Below are 17,421 nucleotides of genomic sequence, written 5' to 3' on the forward strand. Positions count from 1 at the left end.
CTTATTTGGAAAATAGTTCTGTATGTTCTGATTCTTCTGATTATCAGTAGAGTGTTATATGGAATAATTCAAGAACAGAGGTTAATTAAAAATAGTAGTTTGATTTTTTTTTTCAGCTATATCTTCCTGTTGAGGAGCAAAGAGTAAAAAAAAAAAAAAAAAGTGGTACTTGCTGTAATAACAGCATTTAGCTGAATTATTGAAAAATGTATTGGTTTGTGAAATTGGTACCTATGCGCATATATATTATATATATATATATATTATATTTATTTATTTATTTATTTTTAATGTAAGCCTCCTTCTCCCTAGGTCACACAAAATCCTGATGTGAGAAAAGCACTGGAACAGAAATGTTGCAATTTTCAGGCCTCCCCTTCGTTAACTCTGATGAATCTTCAGCAGAAACAGCCAAGTTTGCTGCTGCACAGCTGAGACTTTTCAGTTTTGGGTGTCACATCAGGTACTCACCTTTCATCTTTGCTAGGAAGCACTAAGAATTATAAATTGTGTTTGGGTTGTATGACTGCTGATTTGCATGAAAAATGCTTTGCCCTGGGCAGGCTGCTGCTGGGCTCCTTTTTTTCCCGTCCATACATCTCGCACGCAGCACACACTGTGCATATATAGGCTCAGTGCGCGCTTCACACATGCACAAAAGCTCCAGATGTGCTGTGTATCTTGTTTAGTTGACTTTATTCTTCTGTAAAGCCAAGAGAAATATTAATCATTCATTTACTGTTAGGGGATGGGTCTTCTTCTCATATTTCAGTAAAGGGGGTGGAAAAGTAAAGTAAGCCAATTTTTTTCCTATTTAAGGCCAAAGCTGGGGAATGCTTGTGGCTGAGTTCTGTACATGGCCCGGTGCTGGAAGGGCAGGGAACGACCGATGTTGCTACTTTGAATAGATTTTTCTTTCCCCCCCATTTTTTCTTTTTGCACAGAGAGTCTCATGTCTAATATTTAGACATGATGAGCTTTGTGCAAAAAGTAACTTTGCTCATTCTTGCCGTGTTTCAACCCTCAGTTATTTTGGCACAACAGGACGGTGAGTAATTCAAGCTTCTTATGATTTAATGTTCTTGTTTTATTTTTTATTTTCACCAATCACTTAATAGCTGGTAAGAAACGCGTACTGACAGACCTCACCAGAACACTTTTCCTTCACTAATCCAGCAGTAAAGACAGCAAATGCTGAAGCTGAAAGCTGCGGGAGCATGCCTTACCCTCCCAAAGTTGCTCTTCGCTTTGCTGTTTGCCGGTGGCTAAGGGGACTGTGCAGTGCTCGCTGCTGTGCTGCATTTCTTCTTGTTCTTACTTGTCTTCCTATTACAGACACTGGAGAGTTTTTTGACTGTTTCCTTTAACTCGTGGAATAGCGTTTCAACTGCTGGCTGGGTGCTGTCTGGAAGTTATTTGTCACAAGCAATAAGTCTGCTTCCAGCTTTGTATCTGGACCGCTCCTTTGTACTTGCTTGTTTCCCCACAGCAGCATGGGGCTTTGTTTAAACAATTTGTGCACGGAAAACAGCCTGAGAAATTCTCCCCAGCTCTGATGAAACAGTTTTTAAGAGCGATATATGAAAAATATATCAGCGTGAGGGGTTTTTCCTTTGACATAAAGCAGGGGGGGTGGCTGAATTCCCCTAAACACAATGGTTTCTGTCGTGCATCTGCAGGCTGCTTTGGTCCCTCCTGGGACTGAGCAGCGACTGGCAGTGTCTGTGAGTGCCTGAGAGTGCTTATGTGTGTGTCTGCCAGGCAGCAAGTGAGCGTGGAACTTGGAGAGAGGAAAAAAATCCTTCATATAGAATAATTCAGCTTACTAGGGAGATAAGTGTGGTATGGTGATTTAAGTTAAACATTCCCAAGTGCATCTGACCTTTTTTGGATGTGTCCTGGTCCTGCTTGCTAGGCAGTTGAGAACAGACCTTCCTTACAATAAAGCGTATTTCTTTCTTGTAAATAGAAAAGATCTGCAATGTATTTATTCCTGTACTAGGGCAACAAATAACTTTACAAATCACTGAATAAGTGCCGGCCAGTTACACTGCAGCAAAGGAGAGCCAAATGCCTTTAAAGCCACACCCTTACCCGTCTGTATGCTGCAAATCAGGAAAACAGCTAGCCAGCTGATATCAAGCCTATCTGCCTAAGCCTGGCTGGAAAGCAGGAGCTTGCCATGAGCCCAGCAGCCGGCTGTGGCAGCCAGGTAGCACCGCCTGCAGCAGCAGCACGCCCAGCACCAGCCCACCTCGCCACGCGTGGGCACGGGTGAGGCACTGCACGGCAGCTGGAATTCTGTAGAGATGAAATGTGCTGTGCTGCAGACCGAGGTTTGCTATTTCTGCTTTTCCAGCATATATGCTGTGCTTCAGTAACCCTCAGTGATGGCAATATGGGAAAATTTGAGCTAACACATGCTGTGAGTTCTTTCTCTGCTTACAGCAACAAACGCTATACATATATAATTTGCATTAAATATTTGTAATATATTTCCTCTCTCTCTCTCTCTCTTCAGAGGGTTAAGGAATGTCCAATATAAAAAGAACAAACATCGGTTTTATTTCTCCCAATAAACTGAGGCCAGGTCTCTTTCCTTCCCTCTGGTTGCTTCCCTGGACGTTTCTGAAGTGCAACACATATTTGACTCAAGAGATGGTAAATCTGGGGTTAGAAGAACAGTATACAAACGAAGTGTGAGGGAGTATTCTCATTTCTCTGCCACATTCCTGTTTCATGGTGTAGTAACATTTCCTTCCTGGGCTCCCTTCCATACTACTTATAGAGATGCAGTTACACAGAGAGATTGATAAAATGCAAGTTAGCCTTTCATATACCCAGTAATATCCTCTCCTTGGAATGCTCCTTTCCACACTGCTCAGTTTGCTTTTCTCACAGGGAAAGAGATAATTGAAGTTGTTGGTTATTAGCATTGCGAATCCGTGTGCAGGGCAGTGATGGACTGGGAAGCCAAATTTTCCAGGATTCAAAAGAGAATTTCCAGACATGCTAAAATGCTCTCTCTTGTCAAGAAAAATGTTTATATGGTTAGTATCAAATGTAAGTCAATATAAAATTTTCCTTGAGAAAGCCTGCCAGGAGACAAGACTTGGCAAGATATTAAGGAAACCGCTCGGTATATACGAAGCTTAGGATAGTCAGATGTACCTCTGGGCTATGTGTTTCTTTGTATGGCTATAATAGCTAGGAATGGAGGTTTGAGTACAGCCTCAGGTTGAACTTCTTCAAAAGCCTGGGCTCTGGATGTTGTGGAATAAGAAATTTTCTGGGACTTCCAAGAAGAAAAGCTGAGTACCCTGGTAATCCGTTTCAGCCTGTAAACGAAGCCAGCCTGAGACAATTCAGGTTTTCTGACGTGTGCTGAGAATTGTGGTGTAAGGAGCTGCCAAGCCCTGAGCGTGTGCGGTATGAAATGCCTCCTGGTGACTGACAGCTGGCCTTCAGGTAGATGGGACACATTCCAGAAAGGTGTATTCATTTCCACCATCTGCAGGCACCTTTGCACCCTGCACGCTAAGCTACCAAATAGCAAAAGAACTCTGAAAACAACTTCAGGAAAGAAATCCATCCTCTACCCAGCCCACATGACTTGTACACTTGTGTAGTCTTCAGGCCCATGTTCATCTTGTCTAACTCGGGTTAGTAGAGTCAGTACAGACAGCAACTTCCAGAAGACAGCTTTAATTTTAGCTAGACTGGCTGGAGGTACTTGGCAATGTACACTGGCTACACAGGAAGCACATGCACAGCCCTGCTCATGTTGGGGCCAAAAGCAAGCTGAGATGGACCTGGGCCTGCCTCAGCTGTATCTGAGATGAGTAAAGGCCGTCACGTGGAGCATGACACTTCTCATGTACACCCAGCAGTCCACGAGGGACTTTCCTGAGGTCACTGGGAGAACACTGCTGCTCTAAAAGCAGGGTGCAAGCAGAGACAGAAACCCATTGTTTTTATTCCAACTAGATTTTTTTCTCTCATGTAATTTAGTGTTTTCATTGTAATGTATTATCTTGGATGTCCGGTCAGGAAGTTCATTTCTAAGATAATAACTTGGTCTTAAAATATCACTGGGAAGACTTATTGACCTTTCCTATTAGTTCGAGTTCCAAGTTACGGTTTTAAAATGAAGGAGGCTTTAGGGGGCAACATGTAAAGAACTCTTTATGTTGAGTAGTGATTTCTGATTAAAATACCCAGAAAGAAAGGGTGATATTTTAGGAACACTTGTTAATAGGTTGATTGAACTATTTTGCTTTCTTCTTTTAATTGGAAGGGATTAGATGGGCAATGGAATAGACAGGTACTGCTCAGCTGCATTGGTACTTCCAGACAGGCATTTTTAGCACTTAGCTATATGCAACATTACAAGTATTCCTTTTTGTTGTTGTTGTTGATAAATTCGCTAGTTTAAGGGTAATGTTAATGATAGTCAGAACTATCTTTCCTGAAAGGTTATGGTAACACAAGCAAAACCTCCTCCAGATTTTTGAAGGTAAAAACAGGCAATGTATATTTGGTACACTTACTGTGTGTTAACATATAATTGCATACTCTTAGCTCATCTAAACTATTGAAGGTACAGTAGGTCAGGGGTCTACTGCTCTTCTTCTATTTCTCCCAACTAGTTTATAGCAGACAATGTTCTGCTTAGGAAAGTTGATACATCCCTTTCTGGTTTGGAAAAATCATGCTAAACGAAAGCCTGGGGAATCCACCCCCTCTAAACATTATATATATGTCCTTGGAAATATGTCAAATTTCATAAACACATTTCAGATCACACATCCCTGGAAGACATTAGACTTAGGAAAATGAGACCATTAAATATCCTTTTCATTATTTTCCATATTTGTTTTTGATTTGAGACCAAGTCTACACAGACTGCATTTTTAAAGGAGGAGGGGGAGTTGGAAACCTCTCTTGCTTTCTTACAGGGAGAAAAGGCAGAGGTAGAAGGGTGTTGTCTCTGGCACTGATGTTATTGGTGATGTCTCAGAGCCATTACATTTGCTCCCTTCTTTGTGTTGCAGGTTACAAACTGGTCTTATTTCCTCTTCCAGCTTCTGCCAAAATTTTGAGGATTGAAATAGGCAGGCAAAGTGTCACTTGCAGAGTCATACTTGATGCCAGCTTTACACAGCAGCTGAGTGTTAGCTTTAATTAATGCTATTGAAGAGAAATACATTAATTAATTACTATTATTTTATCAGCCTGGCTGATAAAGCAAGCTGACATGGATCTACTAGTTATTGTCCTGATTATGTGCCAACGTTGTTCATTCCTTGTTTAGATCAGAAATGTGCAGAAAATCAGACATACCTAGCTTTGCAAACGGGAAAGCTTGCTGTAGATCAGTAACAACAGTGATACTGTCACCTAGCATTTTGGATCAAAAGCCATCTCTTCAGAGTTGAAAGGTTCAGCCTACCAGTAGGGGGAAACAACAACAAAGTGTGCTTCCCCAGGCTAGCCAGTGACCTGAAAGCTACATTGCTTGATGCTCTTATGGCAGGTTAGCAGTTTGGAGAAAAGCACAAGGCACAGCTGCTGTAGCAGTTGCATGTTTTAATTTGTCGCTTAGAAGTAATGAGTCCTCAAAACCCACAGAACTGGAAATTAGCGCAATTGTCATGTCCATTATTACTCCAGAGTGTGTTATGCTTTAGTCATGCTCAAGCAACAAGGCAAAAGATCTCAGCTGAGAAAAGGAAAGCTATTGGTAATAGCAAATGCATGTTGTTAGCAACATTGTTGAATGTTTGAAGTAACTAGATTAGATTCCCAGTTCACTGCAGAAATTCGATGCGATAGAACAAAATTCAATTTATTATTGGCAATGCCCAGAAACTAAAGCTCAAACTTGAAAAGGACAGAATAAAATCCTTTCTAATTCAACATAAAAACCTGAAGTAGCTTGATAAATTGTACTTGTACAACCTTAAAGTGGCTTAGGGTTCAGTCACCGGGTTCAGTCACCTGTCACCTACCTGTACACTTACAGTTTAAGACTTTCTGGGTTTGATTTTTGGCAGTCAGGTAAATAACCTTTAACCCAAGGTGGAACAAAAAGGAAGCTATTTTAGTGTCATTGTTTTACCTTGAAGTAGCTGCTATAATACTTTACCAACTTGTCCCTCCTTCAATACATCTATGATGTCTTGTGCACATGGAGATCTGGGCATGGATGTGATTCCTTCTTCAGGGGTAATGCACAAAGAGAGCTATTGTGTCCCTGTTCCTCTGGAAGAGGCTGTTGAGGGAGGTGTAGATGGGTGCAGAGGAGTGTGCTCCAGCCCCAGCCCTCCACATGCTACTCATCTCCAGACAGGCAGGGACCCAAGGGACCGCTCCCAGAGAGAAGGTTGTCTGGGGCCATGCTGCTCATGGTGATGTTCTCTCAGTTACAGACTGCATGGTGACTCACTGCAGTTCTCTCCCAGGACCATGCTGTTAACAGACAGTGCCCTGGCTTAGTAACTGTTGTGGGACGGCTACTCCTGTATGGAGTTTCTTTCTTCCATTGAATCTTTTGATGCACAGGGGTTGCGAAGCTTTGCTTTCTGTCCTCTCTGTGGCTTCTCTGACAAGAGGTGCTTTGTGCCTGCGAAATCTAGAAGGAATCCCCACAGAATTTTCCGAGCCTTCTCCATTTAGCCCAGTCCAGACACTTTGCATTTCAGGCAAATAAGAGTCCCATGCATAACTGCAGGGACAGTGTCATTAATATTTCTCACATTGCTTGACGCTGCATAATAGCTTCAAAGATTAACCCTTACTTTACTCCTGGTTGTGGCTACCAGACTGATAATCACAGACATTAAAAAATAGAGTATTTGTAACACCTTACAGGAGTCAGAAAGTCTCTTCTGTAAGTATAGTAGAGAGGTGTGCTTATTCTGTCTTGAATGCCAGAAGGGTGCAAGGAGGAATGAGTTCCATTGCTGGCAATAACCAATACATCTTTTACACAAAGGCACAGAACATTGTACATCACATTTATTCTTTCAGACAACCATTTCTCTTTCCCATCTTGTAGTGCATAGCAAAGGTTCTCCCCATTTTGCTTGAGAAAAGCTGCCCTAGTTCCAACCGCTATTTATTTATTTCCACTTCAGACCCAATATCCTCATCTCTGAGTGTGCAAAGTTGAAGTCTCTGCCTGCTTCTTGTCAAAATGACAATGGAAAACATGATATAACCCCCTCCAACAACAATCGTTTGTTGGCTTTAGTTTGGATAAACTTCAACTCTGGGACTTCTGGCTTTGTTTAGTGAAAGGACAGCAGAAGAGATTCCTTTCAGATTAACTAAGAGTGCTTCCATTTTCCCTCATTTACGTCAACCCCTTCATTTAAACATGAACTATCAGGATGAGAATGGAAGCGGTACCTCATTTAACAATGTCTGCACAGTTTTCTCTTTCTTGGAATCACACAAATAGTCCATGAAGAGATGGCTGTCAGGGAAGAGAAAGCATGCACAGGACATTGAACAGGAAGAATGTGAAGATAACGAGAAGATGCATGGCTTAAAGCTGAATGGGTTGTGTTATTTTGGAAGCCCAGGGCTTCTCTAACAGTTAAAGGGGGGTGACATTTGTAAATTTAAGACTAGCTGACTTTGTACAAGAATGGCCTGCAGCATAAGCCAGAGGAACACAAAGCTATCCAGAGCCAAAGGAGACCAATCCCTGTCTGCTGCTGCTTTTCTCTCTCAGTTAACGTGCATCCCACCCTACAGGGTGGCACAGGCAACTCTGCTCTTCTGCCAGGACAGCCAAAGGTCTGCTTCCATGTGGAAAACTTCTGTGGGCTGCTATGGTGGCTTCAGGGTCTGTGTTAGTCCCAGCCTCAGCACTGCGAAGGGCGGTGGAACCCAGGAACAACCCAAGCATGGTTGCAGCAGTAGATATCAAAGGATGATCTGTGTCTGGAAACTACTTCCCACAGCAATTCAACACTGGCAGTTCTTGGAAAATTTCTGGACGTAATTATTTCCCACTGAAATTCATGCCCAGTGCCCAGGCATCAGCAGGCCATCTGCTGTAAACCTCTATTTTCCCCCTCTTCTTTCCCATCCCCTTTCTGCTGCTGCTTCTTTTTCTCTCTCTTTTCCTTCTCTTCATTTTCTTTCAGGAAAAGAAGCAAGAGCAAAGTTGCAGCTCCTTTTTCAAACAGACACGAGAGAAACAATTGCTCGCTTGGATACAGCTAATGGAAAATATGGGCAGCATCGCTCATTATTCCTTTGATGTTCAGGATAATAGCCACACTGAGCATCAAAGGAGAATGAATTTCATCCCCCATGTTTTTCTTCAGTTATAAGCAGTGAAAATAGCCTTCATATTATCTTGGAAAACACTTCTGCGTTCACGAGAGGCTCTTTTAAAAATTTATATTTTTTTCTGGACTTGGCTTTAAATCTGCTGTATGTTGCTAGCTCGTTTCCCTGCAGAGCAGTAGTCATTCTGTGCCAGTTGTTTAAGAGAGGAATGTTCTAGTGAAAGCAAACAATAGGCTGTGTGGTGGGAATTGCAAATCTTTGAAAAGAGTAATTGAAATCTGCTCAGATAGTTGCAAGATTTTTTTGTGCAATGTTCTGAGCCTGTTGGTGGCTTTGCAGTTGGCAGGGTGGTCCTCTCATTAGAGCACTCTTTTTTTTTTTTTTTTTTTGCATAGACAGAATAGCATAAATATGGGGGGAAAAAAAAAAGATTAAATCCAACCAATTCTTTTGCTGCTAGAGTAGCTGCAAGGAGAAATAGTGGCGTAAACTTCTTTCAGTGAAAAGGAAAAAAAGAGGACAGAGCCTCTTCATTTATCAGGTTTCCTCTGGCTCAAGCTCTTCCACTCATACCTTTTAAGGACTCCAACAGATTAACTGGTGCATCTGGCTGTGTCTGCTCAGGATGTTACAGCCCTCCTCTGCTCTGGGTTGCTGCCTGCCCTTGCTCCATGCCAGCTGGCGCTGCAGCTGCGTGGGGCTGGGCGAGCAGGATGCGTGCGAGGGGCCAGGCAGGCACCGTAGTAAGTGATACTGCTCAACTCTTGTAAGAACAAAAGTCAGCTCTGGCCTTGCAGGTGCTTTGCTACGCCTAAAGCGTGGCCTTCACCTGACAAGGGGTCTAGTTTGGAAGATGCTTAGGCCTTTAAAAAATAGGTGGTGAAGTTGGAAGTGTCTTCAGTACCCTGAGAAAACCCTTGCGATACTGGCTGTAGTAGCCTTAGCAAGTTGACAATAAGAACATCGTGCTCAGTGTACAAATAGCCAATTAATGTCCTCTATGAGAATCAAATACTGCCATCTGTATCCAGCAAACTGTCCAGAATGGCTGTGAGGTGAATTGGTACAAATTGGAACGAGGAGTGAATGAATACAAATCCTTTTGCCGATGAAACTAGGCTAATGATGTTCTAGGCATTCAGAAATGCCTGCTGCATTTTGTTTTTCCCCTGACCTTGTGAATTGCAAATACTTTTAATTTATTGTCAAAGACATGATTCTTTTCTGTGGACTATATGCCAGAGTTCTTTAATCCATCACTGGAATATGAAATACAAGAACCAAAGCCTTCATTTACTTCCAAATTCTGAAATTACAGGGAAATCAATAAAACTGTACAGGGAGTTATGTGAGTGTAGAATTTGACCCCCTGCTGTTTTACTCATCTCTGATGCAAATCCACTACGGCCACAGAGCTGTAAGAGGGCTGACTTTGCCCAAACTATCTGAAAATATAAATGTTATTACCATATGTAATACACTGCACTATAACATTTCCCATCTGTTCCAGTCTCAGGAGAGAAGTATTGAATCAAGCTGGTCTCTTCCAAGGAAAAGCAGAGAAATGGCATTGCATAAAGTCATTAGTCCTCTCACTGAGCTAAGGGGGAAGAGAAGATCATGGGCAGCTCAAAACTTTAATTATCTGGAAAAAAAAAAAAAAAAAAAAAAAGTTGTTTTAATTGCAAACTTAGGCAATGAAAAGGAAAACCTGGTTGCACAGCCTGGACAACTTGCTCATACACAATAACTTTCCCAGATTTTCTTTATTCTTTCTCAGAGTAGGCCTATGGCAAGAATGGTGCAAAGAATCCTTCAGCATTATAAATGATTTTTGATCCTGGTCAAAAACAGAAATGCAGAAGAGAATGTCTTGTGTCTTGGAGATACACCTTCACCCTGGTTGATTTTTATCTCTCTGATAAAATGGTGTGATAGAATGGTGGATTTTGGTAATTTTTTCCACTTACTTAATCCTAGTAGTATTGAACATGAAGCTATTGCTCTCTTTTAGAAAAATGCTAGGCCAGTTTTTTATGAGATTAAATTGAGATTAGCTTGACACTTGAACTCTGTCCATACAAGCATTCATTGACTGCCCAAAGAGTGGGCAGGATGCATGTTTAAAGAAACCAATAAATCCATAAATTCACATCAGACCTTGAATTTACGTCAGCTTCCATCTGATTGGAGATTTAGACATGGGTCTTTGTGCCATTTGGCATCCTTCGCTCTAAAGACAAGGAGCACATCAAAACAAATTACTGCAGAGCAGTGAGAATTTATACCAGCACTACAACTCAATGTCCACAGGTAAACTGATTGCAGCCTGCTGCTTATTTTTAGAGTGACACCAAATGGCACAAAAGGTGATATGCAAAAAACATTTTAATATAAGAACAGAGGGAATGGAAAAACCTCATAGGCGTTTTACCAGTAATGGTAAGAATGACTGAGAAATTATGCAATGGCCCTCCCAAAGACTCTGACTGCACTGAATTAAGATGAATTTTTTACTTGCTGTGTGCCATCCTCTAACGCAAACAGTTCATCTTGTCAAAATGCTCAGTAAAAGCCCAGTAAGGTCAAGGGAGTTTCTGATCAGATGCTGTTTACCCTTGATCAGGAATGAATGATACATATTGCAGATTATAGCAAAACAAGTCTACCTCTACTTAAAAAACAGGTTAAAATGTAATTGGTTGAGTTGACTTTGGAAAGGAAATTCAAGACTAGCATCCCAATACAAATGGTCCTTCAGGAATATATTTCTCTGTTACAAAAAACAAACAAACAAACAAGCAAACATGCATGTAGGCCATGAAGTTGTCAAGAAATAACTAACAACAGAATTGTTTCTTGTGGCTATTGGGTGATTTTCCCAAAACAACTCTTACTGATCCAGAAACAGGAAAGCAACGATTCTCAGGACAACCTTAAGAAAGAAAATTATTGACCGAACATCACAAACTAAACCAATTTGTTTTCCCGTTAAGAGCTTTGAAACAAGAAATCTATTCTGCCATTGTCCTCCCTGCCATCCTGCAGCTGAAGGCATTGGGACTGTTGAGCAACAGCATCCCTGATGGGATGTCGCTTGTGCCTGTTTCAAAGCAAGGCGTCCGTGGCAGGGTGACCTTTAGCAGTTGCATGGAGAACATTATTCAAGGATGTCACCACGTGAGACTGAATACAGAAACATAAATGTTGAACACAGGGCACTGTGACAGTCCCAGTCCCTTCAGATCACATCACCTTCAAGAAGAGCAGCAGCCTTCAGAAGATACGGGAGAAAAGTTGGAGCCCTTAACATCAATCAAACTTTGAAAGATTAGGAAAGAGCTATAACCTGTGAGGAAAATAAAGGCATTTTGAGTTTTACTTGGTAACAAATTACGCCCATAAGGATATTGTTTGCCAAGTGTTTCACAAATTTCTAAATGCCACAGAAAGGTTGCAGCACTTGGAGCTTACAAAGAATGAAGGACACAAGCAGTGATTTGCTTAAAACACAAATACTTGTTTGTACCTGTGCAGGCCTATTTGTTTGTTTGTTTTTCCACTGTTTTGTTATGTGACAGACTAGGTGGGCCTCAGAGCAGGGACAGTCTCTGGCATAATGGACCTCTGCTTGAGAATCCAGCCTTCTCTATACATCGCCAGTGAAACAGAGAGAGTTTCCTTTCTCCAACACCTCTGACATAAAAGTACAGCATTATGGTTTACCAGCATTATTTTATGCTGCTTTCTCTTCCTTGCTCTGCAGCTGAATAAAGAGGAAAAGGGCTGGGAGTGGAGCAGTGGCACTGTCCAAATGCCAGCTTTTTTGGCAGATGAGCATCCCTAGAAGCTTCACTTTCAGTTTAAAATTCTTATCTGCTGTGAAACTTTGGAAATCTGGGAACCATTCAGTTGCACTCCCATCCTATTGCACCCAGTAACAGCTCTTTCTCCTGCAGGCAACGGAGAAGTAAAGAATTTTTAAAACGACACCTCTCTGATTTTTCACAGGCTGCAGTTGGTGTTTTGTTAATGGAGGTTTCATCCCTGACACTTCCATTCACCCACACAGGCAGTACAAAAATCACCAGCTGTTTTAGGGCAATTCCAGATGAGGAAATGTCTGCAGGCTCAGCAGTTTAAAAAACATGTAATTAACCTACTGTTTTTCTTATATTTCTGCCTGAACTACTTCAGGCTTTTTGAGTACTCAGCACTTACCTTGCTGGAGTCCACATGGGCAGAGCAGGCCTGTCTGGCTCAGCAAGCCGATTAGTTGATGAGGAGAGTCCATTTGTTTCCATTAGTGATCACACCATGGAATGAGCATGTTTGATTTTGTTATAAACACCGCCTTAATACCAGACAGCAAGGCCAAACCACTTGCTTTGAGGTAGACGCTGGCATTAATTTTCTGCTCAGTAGATGGAAAGCAGGGTTGCTTCAGGAGCTGGGATGGATTCCTCGGGCTCCTTCAGCATAGGGGAGAACGGGGCATTTCCACTGAAAATGAACTTTGTCTTTGTAAATTGGCCTCTTGATGAATAACATAAAGTCTTGCTGGAATATACAATAAATAGATGCATTTAGCCTAGAAGAAATGCAAAGATACTTTCTGAAGTAGTCATACAGTAAAGCAAATAACCCAAACCAGGTCAGCGTAAGAAAACATAAGCTTTGTACAATTAAAAGTCCCTTCCTGTTTCCAGCAGGCTTTGGATCCAGTCAAATTTAAGGGTAAGGACTCCTTCATTTCAGCCCATTAGGCTTGACTAGATCCAAGGTAAATAAATGCAAAACTTTTGCCTGACTGGTGGTGGTGGTGGTGGTCACCAGATTCTTGCAGACCAAAGCTCCTCAGCTCTGCTGGCAACTGGGCTCTGTGAGTATGCCACTAATGCAATAGCTGGTCATCTGCTTCGTCCAAAGTGGAAAAGCCTGTGGTTTTGGAGGACGCTGTTAGGAGATTTTTTTCTGTTTGCCGCATAAATGTGGTCAAGTCATGATCACAGCACTTCCACAGGTACAAAGCCAAACGCGAGTAGAAAGCAGGTCAGCTTCTCAGGTCATAGCACTTGCTAACAGATTTCCCTGTGTCAATACTTATGTAATGTATGACATCTGTCATCCTCCAGGCCTAAAATGACCGTATTTGCTTCCTCCTCTACCTATCTGGGCTCCTTAATGTTCCATTCTTAATGTTCACTCTCCTTCAAGACAGAATGATGATTTTCCTTTCAGCTCTGCCTGAGTTGCCTGCTTCCATATACAACTGCTAATCTGCTCAGAAAATGGGAAATAACTCAGAACCAGCATATCACAAAGACTGTTTCCATTTTTTTCTCCTCCTTTTTTTAGGCTTGCCCAGAGAAATACTACTCACAGCAAAATACAGAAATATTTTAAAATGTGAATGCTCAGTAAAAGGTGTAAAAGCCAAGTTATTCAGGCTTTCAGATACTCTATAAAATTAATGACTTCTAAAATTTATCATAGATTGACACAGCTCCCAACAAGCCATCGCAGTAACTGTCAGAGAAACAAAGCTTTCCAGAGCTGCTGCATTCAGGGCTTTCAGGAGCAGAATAAGATTTTGCATTGCCTTAGGCCAGCACTATTCATTTCTAATATATTTTTTAAATCTCTGGCTAATATATATGTTCAGGAATCCATCAGAAAAGCTGGTTAAGGCAAGTATGCGACTGTTTTACCACAAGTCTAGGAGCAGGCAAGTCAGCTTTTTTATGGCCTTATGCTTCCTATATGTTGCTTGCCAGTGCTTTAGCACAAATCAGCTTTCCAAAGCATTTCAGAGCTAACATTTAATGTTTATGAGCAATGCAAAATGCATTATGTCATAACATGCTGACACACAGATCTACATCTGAGCACAGAGGGGGTGTCTTGAATGGACTAAGTCTTCCCAGATGCAAGTTTCCTTTGGAAATCTATTTAATACTTTCATTCTGCCAAAGGCCACAACGATTTTCATTGCAACTCTCTTAGCTTATTTCTTAATTCATTTAATAATGTCCAGAAAGTTAGAAGCAAATATGAATGTCATTACATCCAGATGGTTTCAAGCTTTATTTCTTCTTTCTTCCTGTTAAATGATGCCATCTACTGCAGAAAAACTGAATGGCAACCTTGTAAGAACAGAAATCTGCTTTCTTTCTTTTTTTTTCCTGTACTTGAGTCATTTAAGTGTACGTTACATGTACACATAATAACATTCTTCTAGATCTGAGTAATGGCATTTTTATTTAATAATTCTATGCAAAACTGTGTTTTGCCCTAAGCTAAACAAAACTGGTCTCTTCCCTTGCTCATGATGTTTGTAAATGAGAAGGACATTTTACCCTGTGGAGGTGGAAAGTGTGTAAGTTGAGGTGATGCTGAGTACATTGCTGTAGAGCAGATCCGTGCCCAGCCGTGCTTTCAGGAGCACATCCATCTACCTACTTTCTTATGGACAGCAAGCTCTAGTCTTCCTAGTAGCTTTGAATTTATTCTACTCCATGCAATATAATGCCTTCTGGCTCTTCTTGTATACAGTGAGCCACTCACTCATACACTGAGCTATTCAGCTTCTGGCACTTCTAATTTAGGTTGGTTGGTTGGTTGGTTTGTTTGTTTTATGAGTCATTAGATCACACACACACACACACACACAAAAAAAAAAAAAAAAAAAAAAAAAAAAGGTTTCATTTGTAATGCTGCTCTTGTTTTGTAAAGTACTTTTCAGCCTCCTTGTTTATTGGGAAGCATTTCTAATTTGTCTTGTCAAGTTTGGTGGTTTTTTTATTTGTTTGTTTTCAACACCGTGAATTATTGGTTTCTTCGAGGAGGAAAATGTTTCTTAGAGAGACAGTCAGCTATTAATCAAGCAGAAAATCAGTTTATTTACCTGAGACGCTGACGTGATTATGCAGGATGAGAGCTGGGAAACCAAGCAACTATTTAGAAACTAAATCTAGCCTGAGAGACTAATGATGGTTGTCTGGATCCTACTCTGAAATAAATGTTACACTTCTTATCAGATATAGTGGCTGTTAAATGTTGTCCTCTGAAGCAGCACCTGATGCTGTGACCCTATGTCCTGGAAATAAGACATTCTTCACCATCTCTCAGTCAGGAGGTCTTGGTGGGCTTCTCCATTGCCCTCCTGTTTGAGCCCAGTTAAAGTATGAGTATGATGACATGAACTTCATGGGTGACACAGAGGGAAAAGTCAGGTCAATAGTGACAAGGAGATGCAGGGTCTGAAAAACTCATTTCAGTTGAGTGCAGGGCAGAAAAGTAAGTAGACTGTTCAGTTCTAAGACAAGAGGCTGAAGGGAAGATAGAAAGTAAAGTTATGTATTATGAGAAAGATAGACCTGAGCAGAGAAAATGGGGGGGAAAGAAAGAAAAGAAGCGTGAGAAGAGAAAGGATGTGACCAAAAAAGACAGAAAGAAAAGGAAAGAATATAAACAGAAAATTAGGCCAATGTGCCAATGTGGTAGTGGAAAAGAGAATTAACAAAGGTGAAACATACTGCACGGGAGAAAAGAAAATAGGGCTGCATAACCAACAGTAATAAGCTGCAGTATAGATTTGGACTCAGTCTTGTACTACATAATTAGGACCATTACAACAATTTGATGGTATTCAGAGTTTTCAGTCCGGAGCCAGCAGTAATTTTAATGTCAGAACTCTAAATTACATGTTTTGGTATATTTTTGTTTTTCTTTTTGAAGAATGATGTGTAGTAGGCAACTTTTCCTTAAGGATTAACTTTTCTCTTAAGGACTGTGTAGGTACACAGCTATTTCTCTATCACTGTGTGTTTGCAAACAAATTTTGAATTATTCATGGGGAAAAAAAATCTTACGTCATTAATGAAGGCATTCACTTATATTTGCTGTCTGAGACTAATATTTCTACAAAATTTACAAGGAACTTTGTTGATTATCTAACTTTGTAGTGTTATTTGTATATTACTTTATTAAATGGCTGAATTCTGGATCTGGTTTCTTAAAGAATACACAAACCTAAAGTTTAATGTTCAAATCTGTTTTCCATTAGTCTCCTCAAATTCATTATCTACAACAAATTTGATCAGTGGAATAGCTGCTGGAAGGAATTCACATAGCTATGGATATTACAGATGAACAACTTTCTGAAAATAGAGACTTACAGCATTTGAGCAGTCCAGATGACAAATTTATGGCAAACCATTTGGGCAATTAATGCAAACATTCTTTTAGATCTATTGCATATGTCAGCTTTCAAAAACCATTTTGAAAACACTTGATGCTCTCTATTAATGCAAGATGCTAGCAGCAAGAGCTCATGCTGGACAGACCACTTATTCTGCATCCATGTGCAAGTGCACATGTTGGCACTTGGGTGCCAATGGTACTCTCATTTGAGAGATTTGGCACACTTGCTTTTTATCTGCATCAAAGAATTCAATTGCTAATTACACTCAGTCTGACACTGGAATTACTCTAGACAGAAGATTATCGCAGATTTAATTGGGCTTTGGATCAACTCCAGGAGGTTTCTATTGATGTCTATTCATAGATTCAGAGCAGACTCTGCAGTTAATGTAACATCCTCCCAGTGTCTGAAGAGAAGCATTTAGCCTTTTACTGTACACAGATAAACTATATTACAGTAGAAAACAAAACAGATTATCTGAAAGCTTTCATGTTAATCCTCTTTGATTTGTAAAATACACCTGTAATAATACTGAACCTTTTTTTTTCTTTCTTTCCCATAGTCCTAGGAGGATGTACCCATCTTGGGCAGGTTTATGCTGACAGGGATGTTTGGAAACCAGAGCCGTGCCAAATCTGTGTGTGTGACTCCGGATCTGTTCTCTGTGATGACATCATCTGTGACGACCAGGAGTTAGACTGCCCCAACCCAGAGATCCCCTTTGGAGAGTGCTGTCCAGTTTGTCCACAAACAACACCGCAGCCTACAAAAGTAAGTCCTCAATATAGTTACTTTGGTGTCACCTTCTTCTTGAGCTAGGCCAATCTCAACTGATTTTCTCTTAGATAGTTTTAAATACTTTTCTTTTAAATACAGAGCATGTCACTTTTTGACTCCAGGCAAATACT

The 17,421-nt window shown here is 40.8% G+C and overlaps 1 protein-coding gene across 2 annotated transcripts in view; it reads left to right on the forward strand.

Annotated features, from left to right (window-relative positions):
- The first annotated feature begins 906 nt into the window (after window positions 1-906).
- COL3A1 (collagen type III alpha 1 chain) overlaps window positions 907-17,421 on the forward strand; it is a 50,031-nt gene continuing 33,516 nt past the window's right edge. For both annotated transcript variants that reach the window (XM_068686487.1, XM_068686488.1), the window contains exons 1-2: window positions 907-1,048; window positions 17,076-17,284. In XM_068686487.1, coding sequence (XP_068542588.1) covers window positions 970-1,048; window positions 17,076-17,284 — 288 coding nt within the window. In that variant the 5' untranslated portion in view covers window positions 907-969. The remainder of the gene's footprint in view (window positions 1,049-17,075; window positions 17,285-17,421) is intronic.

Source organism: Anas acuta, chromosome 6 (assembly GCF_963932015.1).
Source record: "Anas acuta chromosome 6, bAnaAcu1.1, whole genome shotgun sequence".
NCBI classification, from domain to species: Eukaryota; Metazoa; Chordata; class Aves; order Anseriformes; family Anatidae; genus Anas; species Anas acuta.